At 48.5% G+C, this 18,427-nt stretch overlaps 1 protein-coding gene across 2 annotated transcripts in view; it reads right to left on the reverse strand.

The window, feature by feature from the left end:
* Positions 1-14,627: 14,627 nt before the first annotated feature.
* LOC119363720 overlaps positions 14,628-18,427 on the reverse strand; it is a 24,449-nt gene continuing 20,649 nt past the window's right edge. Inside the window, exons 4-5 of one of the 2 annotated variants that reach the window (XM_037629089.1) lie at positions 16,645-16,717; positions 14,628-15,200 (exon numbers count right to left, since the gene is read on the reverse strand). In XM_037629089.1, coding sequence (XP_037484986.1) covers positions 15,112-15,200; positions 16,645-16,717 — 162 coding nt within the window. In that variant the 3' untranslated portion in view covers positions 14,628-15,111. Of the gene's footprint in view, positions 15,201-16,618; positions 16,718-18,427 lie in introns of both variants that reach the window. The other variant, XM_037629090.1, reaches the window with a different exon arrangement.

The raw sequence follows: 18,427 nt of genomic DNA on the forward strand, positions 1-18,427 counted from the left end.
ATAACTTGTTTTCCAAATAGCATGATAATTCACATAGTGGAGCTGATAACCGAATATGGTTGAAAACACCCTAGCCATACAAAAAACAACACTGAAATTGGTGATGTTTGAAGAGCGGGTTGGGTGCCTCGAAGTAGTCCTTCCAAGGAAGGAAATGGTCGCTCTCTCGGTTGCAATTCAACATTGGAGTGTGCCCCGAGATCGAGCCCTGGAACAATAGTCGCCGCCTACTAAGGTGGTCATGGACGACCAACACAGCAACCACCATCTCCTTATCATCGGATGAAGAATCATCCGAGTCGCGAAGGATATTATGGAAAACAGAACTCATCAACAGAGCCCATTTGTAGCTTGCGGCCAAACCTCGAACAACTTGCGGGCGTCGTCAAAGAAGCAGGCTGTCAAAGAGATGCGCGCCTCCCCTAGACCAGGTAGCTGGCCTGGCAGCATCCGACGAGTGTGTTGCCGTTGTCGAAGGAGCTAGCCGGGGGAGCGAGGGGCGAGGTGGTGCTCGCGAGCAACATAGGGGAGGGGGAGCTGTGGTGGCCCGACAACAAGGCGGTGGTGGCAGCGACATGGGAAGGTGGTGTGTTGTGAAGGAGGTATGTAGGTGCGGACTACTGGCGAGGGCACCGAAAGTAGGGGCGACAGCGACAGGGTGTGGCAGCCAGGGGCTTGCTGTCAATGAAAGTTAGAGAATGGCTTATGTGCCACCGACTGGCGGGCCAGGGGAAGGAGTAGGCAGGCCAGGGGAAGGAGTAGGCAGGCGTCGCGTGTGTCTGCCTCGTGTCCGCACCGACATAAGTGAGGCCCAAATTTGGACCAGGAATGAGTCGCCCGATGGGCCAACTTTTTTGATGTAGGGTGGAACCCTATGTGGACGATCTTTCACGTTTGGAGTGGATCCTACGGGGAATCACGAAGAACACACGGAAGCACAAAGGGGAAACACGGGAAAACGAGGGAGAGAAACACTAAACCGACATAGAATCAATCACACGAGTGCTAGATCACCGACAACATAGAGTAACATATGATCCACAATGAACCAAGGTAAGGATACAAAGGAACAGTTCTTCTCAGTACAGAGGTCTTGATGGTCTTCCCTAGAACGGGGTCTTGAATCCGCTTGGGGGATCTTCTCCGAAGAGGTCCTGAGCTCCGAGGAGAAGTAGCCAAGTGGATGAGCAAGGCTCTCACACAAAATATGAGCTAAACCTATGCCGACCCTCCCTAGGAGGTGGGGGCGTCCTATTTATAGTCTTAGTGCAAATGGAAGTCAAAGCTAAGGGGTACAAGGGCTCCAGCCCGCAGGTGCGGTCACTCAGGTGTCGGTCGTCCGGAATACGTCGGACGTCCGGAGGCTCGGGGCGGTCCGGACGTCCGGTCGGGCTTGGGCGTCCGTAGAATCAGCTCTGTCGTGGGCGCGTCGGACGTCCGGAGGGGGTCGGTCGTCCGGAGCTTCGTGAGGTCCGAACGTCCGGAGATCGTCGGTCGTCCGTGGTTTCGGCTCGGTTGCTTGTCGTCCGGTCGTCCGGGACGTCTCGGACTTCCGTAGATTTGGTTCGGGTGGCCAGGTATCGGACATCCAGAAAGCTCGGTCATCCGTGTCCTGGGACTCGTCGGACGTCCGGACTTGGTCGGTCGTCCGACGCCTATAGCTCCCACGGCAGCTCTTCTTCTTGTCCACCATGCTTGGGGTCCTCGCCGTCTTGGCTCTTGTATGTAGCTGTTCCGTGGCTCGCTTCCAGGCACCTGATCACACACAGAGTTTCCGAATGAGGTAGTAGCCATGTCTCATGAGTAGGAAGAGAAAGTTCGGAGAGGAGCGAGTTCACCTTATCTTCAATAGCCTTAGCTCGGGCTCGTGTCATGGGTCCTCTTGGTGCTTGGTGAGGCGACGGAAGGTCCATGGGGATGACCGAAGGATGCTCCTCATCATCTCCCCCCCCCCTTGTGAAAGATCCGACCTCGGATCGAAATCCTCATCACCATGGTACGGGGAGAGATCGGAGACGTTGAAGATGTCGCTCATGTTGTACTTCTCACATGGGAGATCGATCTTGTAAGCATTGTTGTTGTAACGTGCTAGCACCTTGAAAGGTCCATCAGCGCGAGGGAGAAGCTTGGACTTGCGTTCGTTGGGGAAGCGGTCCTTGCGAAGATGTAGCCACACTAGGTCTCCAATGTTGAATATCATGGGGTGCTTGTTGACGTTGAGCTTGGTCGCGAGGCGTTGTACTTGGCGCTCGATGGTGTGCCTTGTATCTTCATGCATCTTCTTGATATAGCTTGCACGGGCACTTGCGTCGAGGTTGGTGCGCTCTTGTAGAGGAAGAGGTAGAATGTCCAATGGGGACAACGGGTTGAAGCCGTAGACGACCTCGAAGGGGGACTTGCCGGTTGTCGAATGTCTTGTATGGTTGTAGGCGTACTCAGCGATTGGTAGGCACGCCTCCCATTCCTTGATGTTCCTCTTGATCAACACGCCAAGTAGAGTGGAGAGTGTACGGTTCGTCACCTCCGTTTGGCCTTCGGTTTGAGGATGGTATGCCGAAGAGAACAATGGCTTGATGCCGAGCTTGGCGCATAGGGTCTTCCAAAAGTAACTCAAGAACTTGACGTCGCGGTCCGAGACAATTGTCTTTGGCACTCCATGAAGTCGCAAGATTTCCCTACAAAATAGATTAGCAATATGTGAAGCATCGTCTATCTTGTTGCAAGGAATGAAATGTGCCATCTCAGAAAATCTGTCCACAACAACAAAGACCGAATCCTTGCCATTTTGAGTTCTAGGCAAACCAAGTATAAAATCCATGCTAATGTCTTCCCAAGGTTGATAAGGAATAGGACGTGGCATGTAAAGACCATGGGATTGAGCTTTAGACTTAGCTTTGCGACATATAGAGCAACGGTTGGTGAATCGTAGACGTCACGGAACATCTTGGGCCAAAAGTAGTTCTTGGAGAGCGTGGCGAAAGTTTTGTCGCGTCCAAAGTGTCCCATGAGTCCACCTCCATGAGCCTCTTGCAAAAGTAGCAAACGAAGAGAGGACTCGGGAATGCAAAGTTTGTTAGCTCTCATAAGATAATCGTCCTTTATGTAGTATCGTTCCCAAGACGTGTGCGTCAAACACTTAGCATAAGGAGTAGCAAAAGAAGGATCATGCTCATACAAGTCTTTTATATGCTCAAAACCAATAACATTCAACTCAAGTTGAGTGACAAGTGTGCATATGCGTGAAAGTGCATCCGCAACAACATTTTCTTTACCCTTAATGTACTTGATGACATATGGGAAAGATTCAATAAATTCACTCCATTTGGCATGACGCTTGTTCAACTTAGTTTGGCCTTTTAAGTACTTCAGCGTTTCATGATCGGTATGGATGACAAATTCATGAGGTCTAAGGTAATGTTCCCAAACATGTAGCACACGCACTAAAGCATACAATTCTTTGTCATAGATTGGGTAGTTAAGTTGAGCACCGGAGAGTTTTTCACTAAAATAAGCAATGGCTCGTTTTTCTTGCATCAAAACTCCGCCAATTCCGGTACCACTTGCATCACAATGAACCTCAAAAGTTTTCTCAAAGTTGGGCAAAGCAATAATCGGAGCATGAGTAAGCAAAGACTTGAGCTCACCAAAAGCGGTGGATTGCAAAGATCCCCAAACAAAAGGTGCATTCTTCTTACTCAAAGCATGCAAAGGAGCGGCAATTGTGCTAAAGTTTTTCACAAAGCGGTGATAAAATCCTGCAAGACCAAGAAAACTACGCACTTGTTGCAAATTGGTGGGTTGGGGCCAAGTTTTAATTGCCGTAATCTTAGTTTCATCAACATGGACACCCTTGGAAGAGACAACAAAACCCAGGAAAACCACTTTGTCAACGCCAAAAGTGCATTTTTTTTCAAGTTCGCATAAAGGCTTTCTTTGCGGAGGGTTTGCAACACAGATTTAACATGATCAATGTGCTCTTTCATGGTTTTGCTAAACACAAGGATATCATCAAAGTAAACCACATGAAGACTCCAATGTAAGGTCTAAGCACATGATGCATAAGACGCACGATAGTTCCGGGTGCTTCCCACATACCCATAGGCATCACTAACCACTCATATAAGCCAAATTTTGTTTTGAAAGCGGTTTTCCATTCATCACCTTCTTGAATGCGGATTTGATAATAGCCACTTTTAAGATCTATTTTTGAGAAAAAGTTGTGTTGTAGGGTGGAACCCTAAGTGGACGATCTTTCACGTTTGGAGTGGATCCTACGGGGAATTACGACGGACACACGGAAGCACAAAGGGGAAACACGGGGAAAACGATAGGGAGAATCACTAAACTGACATAGAATCAATCACACGAGTGCTAGATCACCGACAACATAGAGTGACATAAGATCCACAATCCACCAAGGTAAGGATACAAAGGAACAGTTCTTCTCCGTACGGAGGTCTTGATGGTCTTCCCTAGAAAGGGGTCTTGAATCCGCTTGGGGGATCTTCTCCGAAGAGGTCCTGAGCTCCGAGGAGAAGTAGCCAAGTGGATGAGCAAGGCTCTCACACAAAATATGAGCTAAACCTATGCTACCCGTACCAGGAGGTGGGGGTCCTATTTATAGTCTTAGTGCAAATGGAAGTCAAAGCGAAGGGGTACAAGGGTTCCAGCCCGCAGGCGCGGTCACTCAGGTGCCGGTTGTCCGGAAGGCGTCGGACGTCCGGAGGCTCGGGACGGTTCGGACGTCCGGTCGGGCTCGGGCGTCCGTAGAATCAGCTCTGTCGTGGGCGCGTCGGACGTCCGGAGGGGGTCGGTCGTCCGGAGCTTCGTGACGGTCCGGACGTCCGGAAGTCATCGGTCGTCCGTAGATTCGGTTCGGCCGTGCATCGGTCGGACGTCCGGTGGTCTCGGTCGTCCGTAGATTCGGTTCGGGTGCTCAGCTGTCGGACGTCCGGAGTGCGTCGGTCGTCCGTGGCCTGGGAGTCGTCGGACGTCCGGGCTTGGTCGAACGTCCGATGTGTGTAGCTTCAGCAGCATCTCTTCTTCTTCTTCAACATGCTTGGGGTCCTCGCCGTCTTGGCTCTTGCAAGTAGTTGATCCTTGGCTCACCTCCATGTACCTGATTACACATAGAGTCTCCGAATGAGGTACTAGCCATGTCTCGTGAGTAGGAACAGGGAGTTCGGAGAGGAGCGAGTTCACCTTATCTTCGATAGCCTTAGCTCGGGCTATTGTCATGGGTCCAAGTGGTGTTGAGGGAGATGTAGGCACGTCCATGGGGATGAGCGAGGGATGCTCCGCATCATCTCCCCCCCCCCTTGGGAGAGATCCGACCTCGGATCAAAAGGTGCATCACCATGGAAAGGTGCGAGGTCCTTGACGTTGAAGATGTCGCTCACATTGTACTTGCCTCATGGTAGGTCGATCTTGTAGGCGTTGTCGTTGTAGCGTGCTAGAACCTTGAAAGGTCCATCAGCGCGAGGTAGAAGCTTGGACTTGCGTTCGTTGGGGAAGCGGTCCTTGCGAGGATGTAGCCACACTAGATCACCAATGTTGAATACCACGGGTTGCTTGTTGATGTTGAGCTTGGTCGCTAGTCGTTGTAATTGGCGCTCGATGGTGTGCCTTGCATCTTCATGCATCTTCTTGATGTAGCTTGCACGAGCACTTGCGTCGAGGTTGGTTCGCTCTTGTAGAGGAAGAGGTAGAATGTCCAATGGGGACAAAGGGTTGAAGCCGTAGACGACCTCGGAGGGGGACTTGCCGGTCGTGGAATGTCTTGCACGGTTGTAGGCGTACTCGGCGATGGGTAGACACGCCTCCCACTCCTTGATGTTCTTCTTGATCAACACGCGAAATAGAGTGAAGAGTGTACAGTTCGTCACCTCCATTTGGCCATCGGTTTGAGGATGGTATGCCGAAGAGAACAATAGCTTGATTCCGAGCTTGGCATATAGGGTCTTCCAAAAGTAACTCAAGAACTTGACGTCGCGGTCTGAGACAATCGTCTTTGGTACTCCATGAAGTCGCAAGATTTCCCTACAAAAGAGATTGGCAATATGTGAAGCATCGTCTATCTTGTTGCAAGGAATGAAATGTGCCATCTTAGAAAATCGGTCCACAACAACAAAGACGGAATCCTTGCCATTTTGAGTTCTAGGCAAACCAAGTACAAAATCCATCCTAATGTCTTCCCAAGGTTGATACGGAATAGGAAGGGGCATGTAAAGACCATGGGATTGAGCTTTTGACTTAGCTTTGCGACATGTAGAGCAACGGTTGGTGAAGCGTGAGACATCACGAAACATCTTGGGCCAAAAATAGTTTTTGGAGAGCGTGGCGAAAGTCTTGTCGCATCCAAAGTGTCCCATTAGTCTGCCTCCATGAGCCTCTTGCAGAAGGAGCAAACGAAGAGAAGAATCGGGAATGCAAAGTTTGTTAGCTCTCATAAGATAATCATCCTTTATGTAGTATCGTTCCCAAGACGTGTGTGTCAAACACTTAGCATAAGGAGTAGCAAAAGAAGGATCATGCTCATACAAGTCTTTTATATGCTCAAAACCAATAACATTCAACTCAAGTTTAGTGACAAGAGTGCATATGCATGAAAGTGCATCCGCAACTACATTTTCCTTACCCTTAATGTACTTGATCACATAAGGAAAAGATTCAATAAATTCACTCCATTTGGCATGACGCTTGTTCAACTTAGTTTGGCCTTTTAAGTACTTCAGCGTTTCATGATCGGTATGGATGACAAATTCATGAGGTCTAAGGTAATGTTCCCAAACATGTAGCACACGCACTAAAGCATACAATTCTTTGTCATAGATGGGATAGTTAAGTTGAGCACCGGAGAGTTTTTCACTAAAATAAGCAATGGCTCGTTTTTCTTGCATCAAAACTCCGCCAATTCCGGTACCACTTGCATCACAATGAACCTCAAAAGTTTTCTCAAAGTTGGGCAAAGCAAGAATCGGAGCATGAGTAAGCAAAGACTTGAGCTCATCAAAAGCGGTGGATTGCAAAATCCCCAAACAAAAGGTGCATTCTTCTTACTCAAAGCATGCAAAGGAGCGGCAATTGTGCTAAAGTTTTTCACAAAGCGGCGATAAAATCCTGCAAGGCCAAGAAAAGTACGCACTTGTTGCAAATTGGTGGGTTGGGGCCAAGTTTTAATTGCCTCAATCTTAGTTTCATCAACATGGACACCCTTGGAAGAGACAACAAAACCCAAGAAAACCACTTTGTCAACGCCAAAAGTGCATTTCTTCAAGTTCGCATAAAGGCTTTCCTTGCGGAGGGTTTGCAACACAGATTTAACATGATTAATGTGCTCTTTCATGGTTTTGCTAAACACAAGGATATCATCAAAGTAAACCACAACGAAGACTCCAATGTAAGGTCTAAGCACATGATGCATAAGACGCACGAAAGTTCCGGGTGCTTCGGACAAACCCATAGGCATCATTAACCACTCATATAAGCCAAATTTTGTTTTGAAAGTGGTTTTCCATTCATCACCTTCTTGAATGTGGATTTGATAATAGCCACTTTTAAGATCAATTTTTGAGAAAAAGTTGGCTCCACTAAGTTCATCAAGCATATCATCTAAGCGAGGAATGGGATGCCTATATCGAACGGTAATGGCGTTTATGGGTCTACAATCGGAACACAAGCGGAAACTTCCATCGTGTTTAGGCACAAGTATGACGGGAACGGCGCAAGGGCTTAAGCTTTCACGTACATGACCGTTGTCGATGAGTTGCTGTACTTGCCGTTGAATCTCCTTGGTTTCTTCGGGATTGACACGGTATGGAGCTTTGTTTGGAAGTGGCGCTCCGGGGATGAGGTCGATTCGATGCTCAATGCCTCGTAGTGGCGGCAGACTCGGAGGTAGCTCATCGAGGAAAACATCTTTGAATTCCTGCAAAAGAGATTGAAACACTAAAAGTAGCTCGTGAGAAGTGTTAGTTGTTGGCTCTCCATCTTTGCACACAAGGACGAAGTGCATCACTCTCGATGGGTTCTCACACACTTCTCTTATCTCACTTTTGGTGGCAAATAGGATGAGGTTTTTCTCTGTAGGCGAAGAGGCGCTCAAATTTGGCTTGTGGCTCTCACTCACTCTTGGTTGTGTCACTTTTTCACTCTTCTCTCCATGTTTGGTGGTTTTCTTGTCGGCTATCACTTGATTAGGAGACATCGGTCGTAGCACATATTCTTTCCCTTTCATCTTGAAGCTATAGTGATTGGTACGCCCATTGTGGATGACGCCACGGTCGAATTGCCATGGTCGACCAAGAAGGAGGTGGCAAACGGTCATTGGGACCACATCACACTCCTAAGTGTCTTCATAAGCACCAATTTTGAAGGAGACTTGGACCGTATGCTCGACTCGTATGGTGCCGGAGTCACTTAGCCATTGAACCTTGTAGGGGTGCGGGTGCTTCCTCTTGACCAATTGAAGCTTGGAACATAGTTCTTCACTTGCCAAGTTGTGGCAACTACCTCCATCGATGATAACCTTGACGGACCTTCCATTGATGCCGGCCTTAGTGTGGAAGATGTGGCGTCGTTGGTCTTCTTCTTGGTGATGTTGAAGTGTCAAGACTTTGGAGACAACGAGAGCGGGGCTCGAATCCTCATCACAAAAGACTTGGTCATCTTCATCCTCATTCACGCGCCGGTGCATGGCCACTTGCTCAAGGGCTTACATCTCCTCTTCACTCATTGAGTCATATGTGCCATCGTCGTTGAGGATCATGGTGCGCTTGTTCGTGCATTGGTAGGACTTGTGGCCTCGGCCTCCGCAAGTGAAACACTTGAAGGAGCTTGTTTTGATGGTCTCATCGGTTGGAGTAGATGATGAAGCACGCGGCTTGAAGTTGTTTGTCGTAGGAGGAAGACGACTTGAACTTGCCGAAGTTTTCTTGTAACGTGACTTGTCGTCGTTGCTTGGAGAAGGTTTGGTTGATGTAGATGTTGAAGGAGTCGTTGAAACTTGGGTGTTGGAGAAACCGTAGGTCTTGGATGAGTACTTGGCGTACTTGAAGTCCTCTTGCACTTGACGTTCCGCCTTGGTTGCTTGATGTACGAGCTCAATGAGGTTGGAATAGGGTTGGAAGTCGGCAATCTTCTTGATGGGATGATTGAGTCCATTCAAGAAACGTGCCATTGTTTGCTCATCATCTTCCGTGACATTGGTTCGAATCATGGCTATCTCCATTTCCTTGTAGTATTCTTCAACACTCTTTGTTCCTTGCTTGAGGAGTTGTAGCTTCTTGAAGAGATCGCGGTTGTAGTAGGTTGGTACAAAGCGTGCCCGCATGACATCCTTCATTTGAGCCCAAGTGGTGATTGGTGGTTCACCTCTTGCTTGACGGCGTTCAAGTACTTGTTCCCACCATATGAGCACATAATCTTGGAACTCAAGTGATGCCATAGCGTTCTTCTTCTCTTCCTCAAAGTTACGCAAACGAAAGATTTTGTCGACCTTCAATGCCCATGAGAGGTACTCTTCCGGATCATTGCTTCCATTGAACTTGGGCATTGTGAACTTGAGCTTGCCATAGCGTTGCTCTTCATTGTGTTGTTGGCGATGGTGATGGTGACGTCCTTGACGTGGAGGATAGTCATCCTCATGTTGCTCTTGGCGCGGGGGAAGTCCATGATCAACTTGCTCTTGTTGAACTTGAGGTTGAGGTGGAGCTTGACGAGCTTGTGGAGGACCTTGTGGAGCTTGACGTTGCACACGCGGTTGGTAGTTCCTCTCATGGATTTCTTCTCGAAGGGCTTCCTCTTGATTGCGCCGCTCGTGATTGCGGTTGGCAATGGCTCGGCTCGAATCTCGAAGGGCACGTTGCGCCTCAAGAGCTTGCGCTTCACGTTGTTGTTGTTGAAGACGTTGAGCCTCGGCGTCTTGTTCCTCTTGGTGTAAACGTGCTCGTTCTTCTTCTTGGCGCCTTAGTCGTTGCCTTTCTTGAGCTTGAGCAAAAACGACTTGGTTTGATTGAGGACGAGGGATTTGCTCGTCGACTTGTTCTTGTGAATGCTTGTCATGTAGCGGGTTGCGAGATGCATGCCGGTCTTGACGCGCAGCTCGACGAAGAGTGTTCGATGATGGTGTACTTGTGTCGGAGAAGGTGTCGTCGGAGTGTCGACTCGAGCGGCTCCGTCTTGAGGATGAAGAAGTGGAAGGATGCCGGTTCCTCATGAAGGCGCGGATCTCATCCATTCTTGAATCATTCTCTTGCTTTTGAGCGTCGAATTTCTTGTCGAATTTGTTGTCGAAGTAGTCCTTCATTGCTTGTTGCTCTTGGTGCAATGCCTTTTGAGCTCCAAATAGGTGGTTCTTGGTGACGAATGATGACATGTCGTCGTCGTTCTCGATGAGAGGTGGAGTGGTAGAAGAACTTGGCCTATCCATCATACCAAGCAAAATATAAGTGGTAGAAGGAAAAGAACGTGTACCAAATGTACCTTGACCGAAGTTGAAGATGAATCAAGTTCACTCAAATGCGGACAATGAAATAACACTGTTGGTACCAATTCTTGTCGGTTCTCACACCTACACACGTAAAAGCTTATGGTGGAGCTTGGTTAGGATGGTGGCACAAAATTTGATGCAATAGTAAGTGAGCTTCAATAATGTTGGAAAAGATTCACAAATTTGCAAAGTGCAACAAGTAGACCAAGCTAGTATGGGTACACGGAAACACACACGCAAATAGATAAATGGGATTGTGCAATCCAAAAGTGAGCCAAAATGTGGAACCCACGAAAATGCTCTTGTTGCACAATACTAGAGAGACGCTAGCACGATTGCACAAAAGGCGGATACGCAAACTTAAGCACAACCTACTAGGCAAAAATGCAACTATCTCTATCCCACATATGCTATATGTATGGTATTTCGGTGCAATGATCCAAGATGATCCAATATGAAAATCTTGATGTAGTATGATGCTATGGTTCTTGTTCATAAGCTCTTTGCTTTCCTCTTTGCTTAAAAGCTTGAGTGGCTCTTTCACTTTTGAGCTCTTTCTCATGCAAAACTCACGAACCAAGGTAGCAATTGTGTATGCGATGACAACTTTGTGACACACAAGTTGATCTCAAGATACGCACCACTATGGTATGATATGTATGCTATGTTGTATGATCACTAATGTGCACAAGTCGCGTTGCGTGCAATACTCAACCGCTAGTCTCGATGGGTAAGCTACGCAAAATGAGGCAATGTGGGTTATCAATGCAATTGCAAGTTATGACAAAGATGTCGTCGAAGTTACCGTCCTTGGCGATGATGAGACCCTCGAGAAGTTGAGCCGTGGTGTTGATGAAGTCGAACCGTACCTAGATAGCCGAAACACAAAAGGATATGGGAAACCACAACCCAAACTCTCAAAGACCAAAACGTGTCAAAATCGTCATAGGAGGTATCGTGGAAGATGTAGGTGTATGTTGGTTTGGAAAATGTGGTGGAATGTGGGGGTTATGGTGGTGGCCGCACTGTCAAACTTCAGTGTCGTCAGGGTTTCACGGACGTCCGGTCTTTTATGGTCGTCCGGTCGTCGTCGGACGTCCGACCTTTTCCGGTCGTCCGGAGCCTGGGCAAAAACCGGGCTCGTGATGAACTGCGAGATTTCGGGGAAGAAGGAGATGGTGAGGTCGAAATCGAGTGATTTGGTGGATGGAAAAGGGTGGGGAGGGTGGGGAAAGCTAGATCCACACGCAGCAACACAAATCCATGGACCAAATCCAACAAAATCTCAACTCACAAACAAATCACAAAAAAATTTGGGGCTATTTTTGGTGGGGAATTTTCGGAATTAGGACGAAAACAACAAAATCAAGCTAGAAAACACGGGGTAGGGGCTCCAAAAACATGATCAACGTGGCTCATGATACCAAGATGATGTAGGGTGGAACCCTATGTGGACGATCTTTCACGTTTGGAGTGGATCCTACGGGGAATCACGAAGAACACACGGAAGCACAAAGGGGAAACACGGGAAAACGAGGGAGAGAAACACTAAACCGACATAGAATCAATCACACGAGTGCTAGATCACCGACAACATAGAGTAACATATGATCCACAATCAACCAAGGTAAGGATAGAAAGGAACAGTTCTTCTCCGTACGGAGGTCTTGATGGTCTTCCCTAGAACGGGGTCTTGAATCCGCTTGGGGGATCTTCTCCGAAGAGGTCCTGAGCTCCGAGGAGAAGTAGCCAAGTGGATGAGCAAGGCTCTCACACAAAATATGAGCTAAACCTATGCTGACCCTCCCTAGGAGGTGGGGGGATCCTATTTATAGTCTTAGTGCAAATGGAAGTCAAAGCGAAGGGGTACAAGGGCTCCAGCCCGCACCGGTCACTCAGGTGTCGGTCCTCCGAAAGATGTCGGACGTCCGGAGGCTCGGGACGGTCCGGACATCCGGTCGGGCTCGGGCGTCCGTAGAATCAGCTCTGTTGTGGGCGCGTCGGACGTCCGGAGGGGGTCGGTCGTCCGGAGCTTCGTGACGGTCCGGACGTCCGGAGATCGTCGATCGTTCGTGGTTTCGGCTCGGTTGCTTGTCGTCCGGTCGTCTGAGACGTCTCGGACTTCCGTAGATTTGGTTCGGGTGGCCAGGTACCGGACGTCCGGAAAGCTCGGCCGTCCGTGTCCTGGGACTCGTCGGACGTCCGGACTTGGTCGGTCGTCCGACGCCTGTAGCTCCCACGGCAGCTCTTCTTCTTGTCCACCATGCTTGGGGTCCTCGCCGTCTTGGCTCTTGTATGTAGCTGTTCCGTGGCTCGCTTCCAGGCACCTAATCAGACACAGAGTTTCCGAATGAGGTAGTAGCCATGTCTCGTGAGTAGGAAGAGAAAGTTCGGAGAGGAGCGAGTTCACCTTATCTTCAATAGCCTTAGCTCGGGCTCGTGTCATGGGTCCTCTTGGTGCTTGGTGAGGCGACGGAAAGTCCATGGGGATGACCGAAGGATGCTCTGCATCATTTTGTTTCCATTTTGACCCAAACAAATACGCGAGAACGAAATGGATCGGCGCTTTAGAGTTGCTCTAAAGATGTGCATTGTCAAAAAAGTGAGTGAGTGAGGAAAAGCTTCAACCTGGTGGCGGTCTGGGTCTCATTCCCCCCCCCCTCCAGCCCCGTGTCGTCCCCCCACGGACGACCCGGGTGCCGAACCCTAGCCGCCGTCGGACCAAGCCCCCACCCTCTTCCCCTCCCCCCGCCGCCGTCGACGGGCGCCGCTGGGCAAAGCCCGTGCGGTGCCGGCGGGGGCAGGATCTCTTCATCCTCGCCTGGATCAGGGGCCGCGGGGGGTTCCTCTTCGGGCGCGTCGGCGAATATCGGTGCGGGGCGGCGCGGCGAATGGCGCGCAGGCGGTGGCGGTGCGGGGCGGTGCGGACTGCTGGCCGGTGGCATCACGTTGCGGTGGAGTGCGCGGGTCGGTGGCGGCACGGCGCTCTTCGCAATGGGGATCGATCTGGTATGTTCCGCGTCGGCCGGTTTCGAGGGCTGGCTCCGTTGTGCGACTGAAGGATTGGTGTGGCGGCGGCGGTCCTGGACAGAGCTGGCAACGATGAGTTGGTGAGCTTTGGTGGCGGCGGCGCGAGCCCACGGACAGTTGGTGACGGCAGCGCTGTGGGGGCTCGGCCAAGATGGAGTCTTGGCGAGCAGGAGTGTGGCCGGTCACCTCTATGCGCGGTGGTGAGCGGCGGTGCTCTCACGGTGGCGTAGCTTGGTGCTTTGTGGAGGGCGGTTCTGACGCTCGCAAGGTCGTCCTCTGGCGATGGCTTGTGGGCGGTCATGGACCTGGCCGTTGGTGCGGATGGCTGCGGCTCTTAGTCCAGGCGAGGAGTTTGGTGCGGTGGTTGGGGTCCTCTTGGTCGTGCAGCTGGTCGTCGGTCCTTGGCTTTGCGACTACTTCTGCCTAGAGTTGTGGTGGCGGCGATGCGAGGCGAATTGGACGGTGTGGCCTAATTCCAAGAGGCGTGGTGTTGTGCGACGCGCGGATGAAAATCTTGCTTGGCTTCTGTCGGGCCGGCGGTGATGGCACCCGTGGGTGTCATCCCCTTCTTGGAGGCGTCGCCGAGGCGTGCGTGTCATGCCCCTCGTTCTCTTGGAGTTCGTGGCTGTCTTCAGGCGAAAGCCTTGATTCAATGTTGGATCGGCACATTGGCGACGTCCTCGACATCATATCTCTGTTGGGAGCTTTGTGTATGGAGACATGGTTGGGTCCTTATTGCTCTCCTCCGGTGTCCGCCATTGTCCTCTGTTGGTCCTCTACGGCGCTATGTATGCCCTCGTTGGTGTCTCCAAGACGGTGCTTCCTTCAGATCGGAGCAAGTCCTTCCTTCCACTTGCCACTTCCTCTTAGGCGCTCAAGGTGGATGGTGCGTCGACAAGCAAGGTTCTATGAAAGGGTGGTCTTCAGAGGCGTCCGGCGTCGGTCGAGACGCGGTGTGTGTGTCAGCCTAGGATAGGCTCTTATGTGTTGTAGCTTGCTTTGCGGTGTTGTCCATGTGTGGACTTGTTCGTGAGTGATGTGGTGTGCGCTGCTACGCTCGTTGTTCACAGCGAGTGGTAGTTTCTTGTAATTCCAATTCTGTCTTCTATAAAGCTATGATACGCCTAGGCGTACTCTCATAAAAAAAGTAAAAAAGTGAGTGATGTTGACAACACCAACCGAACGATCCGGTTCGGAATGGCCGATTTAACTATAGCGGAGTAGGCAACTATCAGCCTCATTTCCGTGACAACCAAGAGGAGAAACAGGCCATACACGTGTCTGGAAAATGGACCATACTGGGCAGCAAAGTACTACTAGTATTCCACATGTTGCCAACTGGTCAGCGTCTGCCCCTGTGAAACAATCCAACTCAAGTGTACTCCAGGCAAAAACGAGCTGCCAGATTGGCACCGAAACTCTTGCACAAGCTCAAGAATTGCGTAGCAACACAGGCCATCATCGTTGTACTATCTTGCTGCTCTTGTTTTACCGGGGAGCCACTGTTCCGAGCCATGAACATTTGCACTGTACAAATCTCTATGTTAAGTCAACAAGAGTTACTGACTCAAGGAGGACCAAACAAAGAGTGCTCAGGTAGTCAGGTTGGCAAAAATAAGTTCCATTTTCAACTTGTCTCCACTGAGCATGAATTCAGCGGCCTTCTTAGTCCAGCCTCCACCTTCAAGAGAAAAAATGTCACAAAGATGTCCCTAAGTGCAAGTCAGAATCAATGTGATTACAGTTGCTCGGCACAAATGCATTTAAAGAAATAATTTGTAGAGATGCCATCAGTCAAACATGATGTCAATGGGTTACAGGTTGCCATTCCAGCAAGACTTTGCATTTAAATTTTTATTATTTATGCTTTCAACTATTCCCTCTGTAAACTAATATAAGAGCGTTTAGATTACTAAAATAGTAATCTAAACACTCTTACATTAGTTTACGGAGGGAGTACTTACATCCAGAAATGGAAATACCGTGTGCTCTTGAAATACCACCACGACGCTAAATGGAGCCTTGCACAAGGACTATGGAAAACACACAAGTATAAATCTATACCTTTATTACTAATAAAAGAAATAGGTATTCTTAGTCCGTCATGCTATTATATAGAAAAACCCCTGATGTTTCTTACATTAAACCCGCAGTACATATCAAATGTTTTTTAAAGTACTCAGATCTTCTAAAAACATGTTATATATGGAATTTGATTAGAAAAATATATAGAATCTGAATGTGATGTTATTTTACCTGTTAACCATTTAAAAAAATACTATCTAGGGTGCAATCTTAATCAACAGTGCATTGTTCGTCTTTCTTTCATATCGGTAATGATCCGGATTGTGGATGAACATCTCAGCAAAATCAGGATTGGAGACGAAATTGAAGATCACTTGCTCGTTTCTTTGTACGTATTAAATCTACATGCAAGCCATGTTTAAATAGAAGACATGTGAAATTTTGAACTTGCGCTTTTGTAAGCAAAGACCATCTTTGTTTGGGTCGTAGCTGCAAATAATATACTCCCTCCGTCCGGAAATACTTGTCATCAAAATGAATAAAAGGGGATGTATCTAGATGTATTTTAGTTCTAGATGCATCCCTTTTTGTCCATTTTGATGACAAGTATTTTCGGACGGAGGGAGTACAATTTTTTGTAAATTAAAAGCGCGTGTTATTCTTTTCTCCCGTTGCAACGCACGGGCCCTTTTGCTAGTAATACTCATACCATTACTAGTAACAGGGCAGTTTAAATCAGCTCATGTTATTCCAGATAAAGCAGAAAGGTGTCATATACTCCAGCAGTACATGATGTGTCAAAAACCAGCTAGACCAACTAAAATGAGGCATCAAGGACCCTTAGCAACATAAGTTGCATTTATGGTTCCACCATATCATCAAAATGAACTCTCATACCACCATAATGAATAATTGTGTTCAAGATATTTCTTCATGTGTTCATAGATCAAACCCCAACTTAAATGAGACAGTGAAATAAGATTCCCACTGAAGGTAGTGATGTGATGGAAGAAAGGAGAATCTAAGAACAAACATGCCATATATTCTAATTTCAAATGATTGAACACGACTTACATCATTAGAAAGAAAAGATCTACTACCAAAAGATTTAAGCCGTGGAGATTGGCCTGCAGATGTTGACCCGCCATCATTACCACCACTTTGTTTATCACCCTGCAGACAGAGAAGTTCGCTGTGAATTATAATGTTCCGGCTTCTACCGAGGTTGGCATGTACTAATTTCGGTACTTTGTAACTGAAAGTACAAGACTTTCTGAATGCATCTTTTGTGTTGTATTAATTCAAATATGGTACTTTGTTATACATCAGCCAGCACTTTGCATGTATGCATTTATAAGTGAAGACTTCCTTATTAACTATGAACTTTGCTATCTCATGTTCGAACTTAACTAAAACATGAGTACGAACTTTGCTGATCTCCTGATTGAACTTGACTATGATTTGTAAATTGGTTCTTAAATTTAGTATTGCTGGTACTTAAAATACATTGATGGTAAACTGCCGGTACTTTGTATGTTTACTGTATGGCACTTTGTAATTTGGCAATTAAATTTAGTATTACTGGTACTTAAGTTTGGCACTTAAATTTAGTATCGCTGGTGCTTAAAATGTACTGCTGGTACTTTGTATGTTTACCGATGTGGCACTTTGTAAACTGATGTCAACCTTTGTATATTTTCGCAATGCGGCACTTCGTAACTTGGCACTTCAAATGCATTGATGGTAAACTGCTGGTACTTAGTACGTTTACTGATGTGGCACTTTGTATATTTGGGAATGTGGTACTTTGTAATTTGGCACCTTTTTTATTTGAATACCTTGTATATTTCGAACATGGCACTTTGTATATAAATATGGAACTTTGTTTTGTAAATGCGGTATGTACGTCACTTTGTATTTTGGTGTATGACTGTATTTCTGTGAATGGAACTCTGTAACCTTGTATGTCACTTTGTGCATAACCTTATATTTCTATGTATGGCACTTAAAGCATGTCACTATTAATAAATACTCCCTCTATAACTAAATATAAGATGTATTATACTCCCTCCATCTGGAAATACTTGTCCGAGGAATGGATGTATCTAGATGTATTTTAGTTCTAGATACATCCATTTATATCCATTTCTATGACAAGTATTTCCGGACGGAGGGAGTAGTATTTAGTTGCAGAGGGAGTAGTTGTTAGAGTTCGTAATGGGCCTAATGGGCCCATTAGTCTTAGGGTTAATTAGAGATAAGGGTCGCTTGCTTAGGGGTCAAGTAAGCCTTGCTTGGGAGTCAAGTAAACCTCTCTATATAAAGAGAGGAGATGTATCAATCTAATCAAGCAAGAATTAAGAAGGAAATCCCTTCCCTCTTGCCCGGCCGTGGGCAAAAAGGCCCCCGGCCGGCCCTCTCGCGCCCTCCTTCTAGCAGCACCATAACAATTTGGTATCAGGTAGCCAGTTCCGATCATGTGTTCGCCGCCGCCCACCCCGTCGCTTTCGCTGCCGACCGTCACCACCGCGCCGCTGGCCATCTACACTGCGTCGCTGCCCTCCCCGTCCGCGCCGCTGGTCGCATCCTCCGGCGCCGCCACCGCCCAGATGCCGGCGCCCTCCACCGCATCACCGGCCGCCACCTACACCCCGGAGTAGATCACCGGGGTCCTCAACGACCTCATCACAGCCGTCCAGGGGATCCGGCTGTACCTGGCCAGCCCCTACGGGCCGCCACCGGTGCCGCCGACCGCCGCCACCGGGCCGCCGGCCCTGCCGTGGTACTCGCCGCATCCCGAGGCCTCCGTGGCGTTCGCTGGGACGCTGCAGCCCCAGCTGCAGCTGCCGCCGCCGACCGCCGCCGCCCCACAGTGGCCGCAGT

Source organism: Triticum dicoccoides, chromosome 2B (assembly GCF_002162155.2).
Source record: "Triticum dicoccoides isolate Atlit2015 ecotype Zavitan chromosome 2B, WEW_v2.0, whole genome shotgun sequence".
NCBI classification, from domain to species: Eukaryota; Viridiplantae; Streptophyta; class Magnoliopsida; order Poales; family Poaceae; genus Triticum; species Triticum dicoccoides.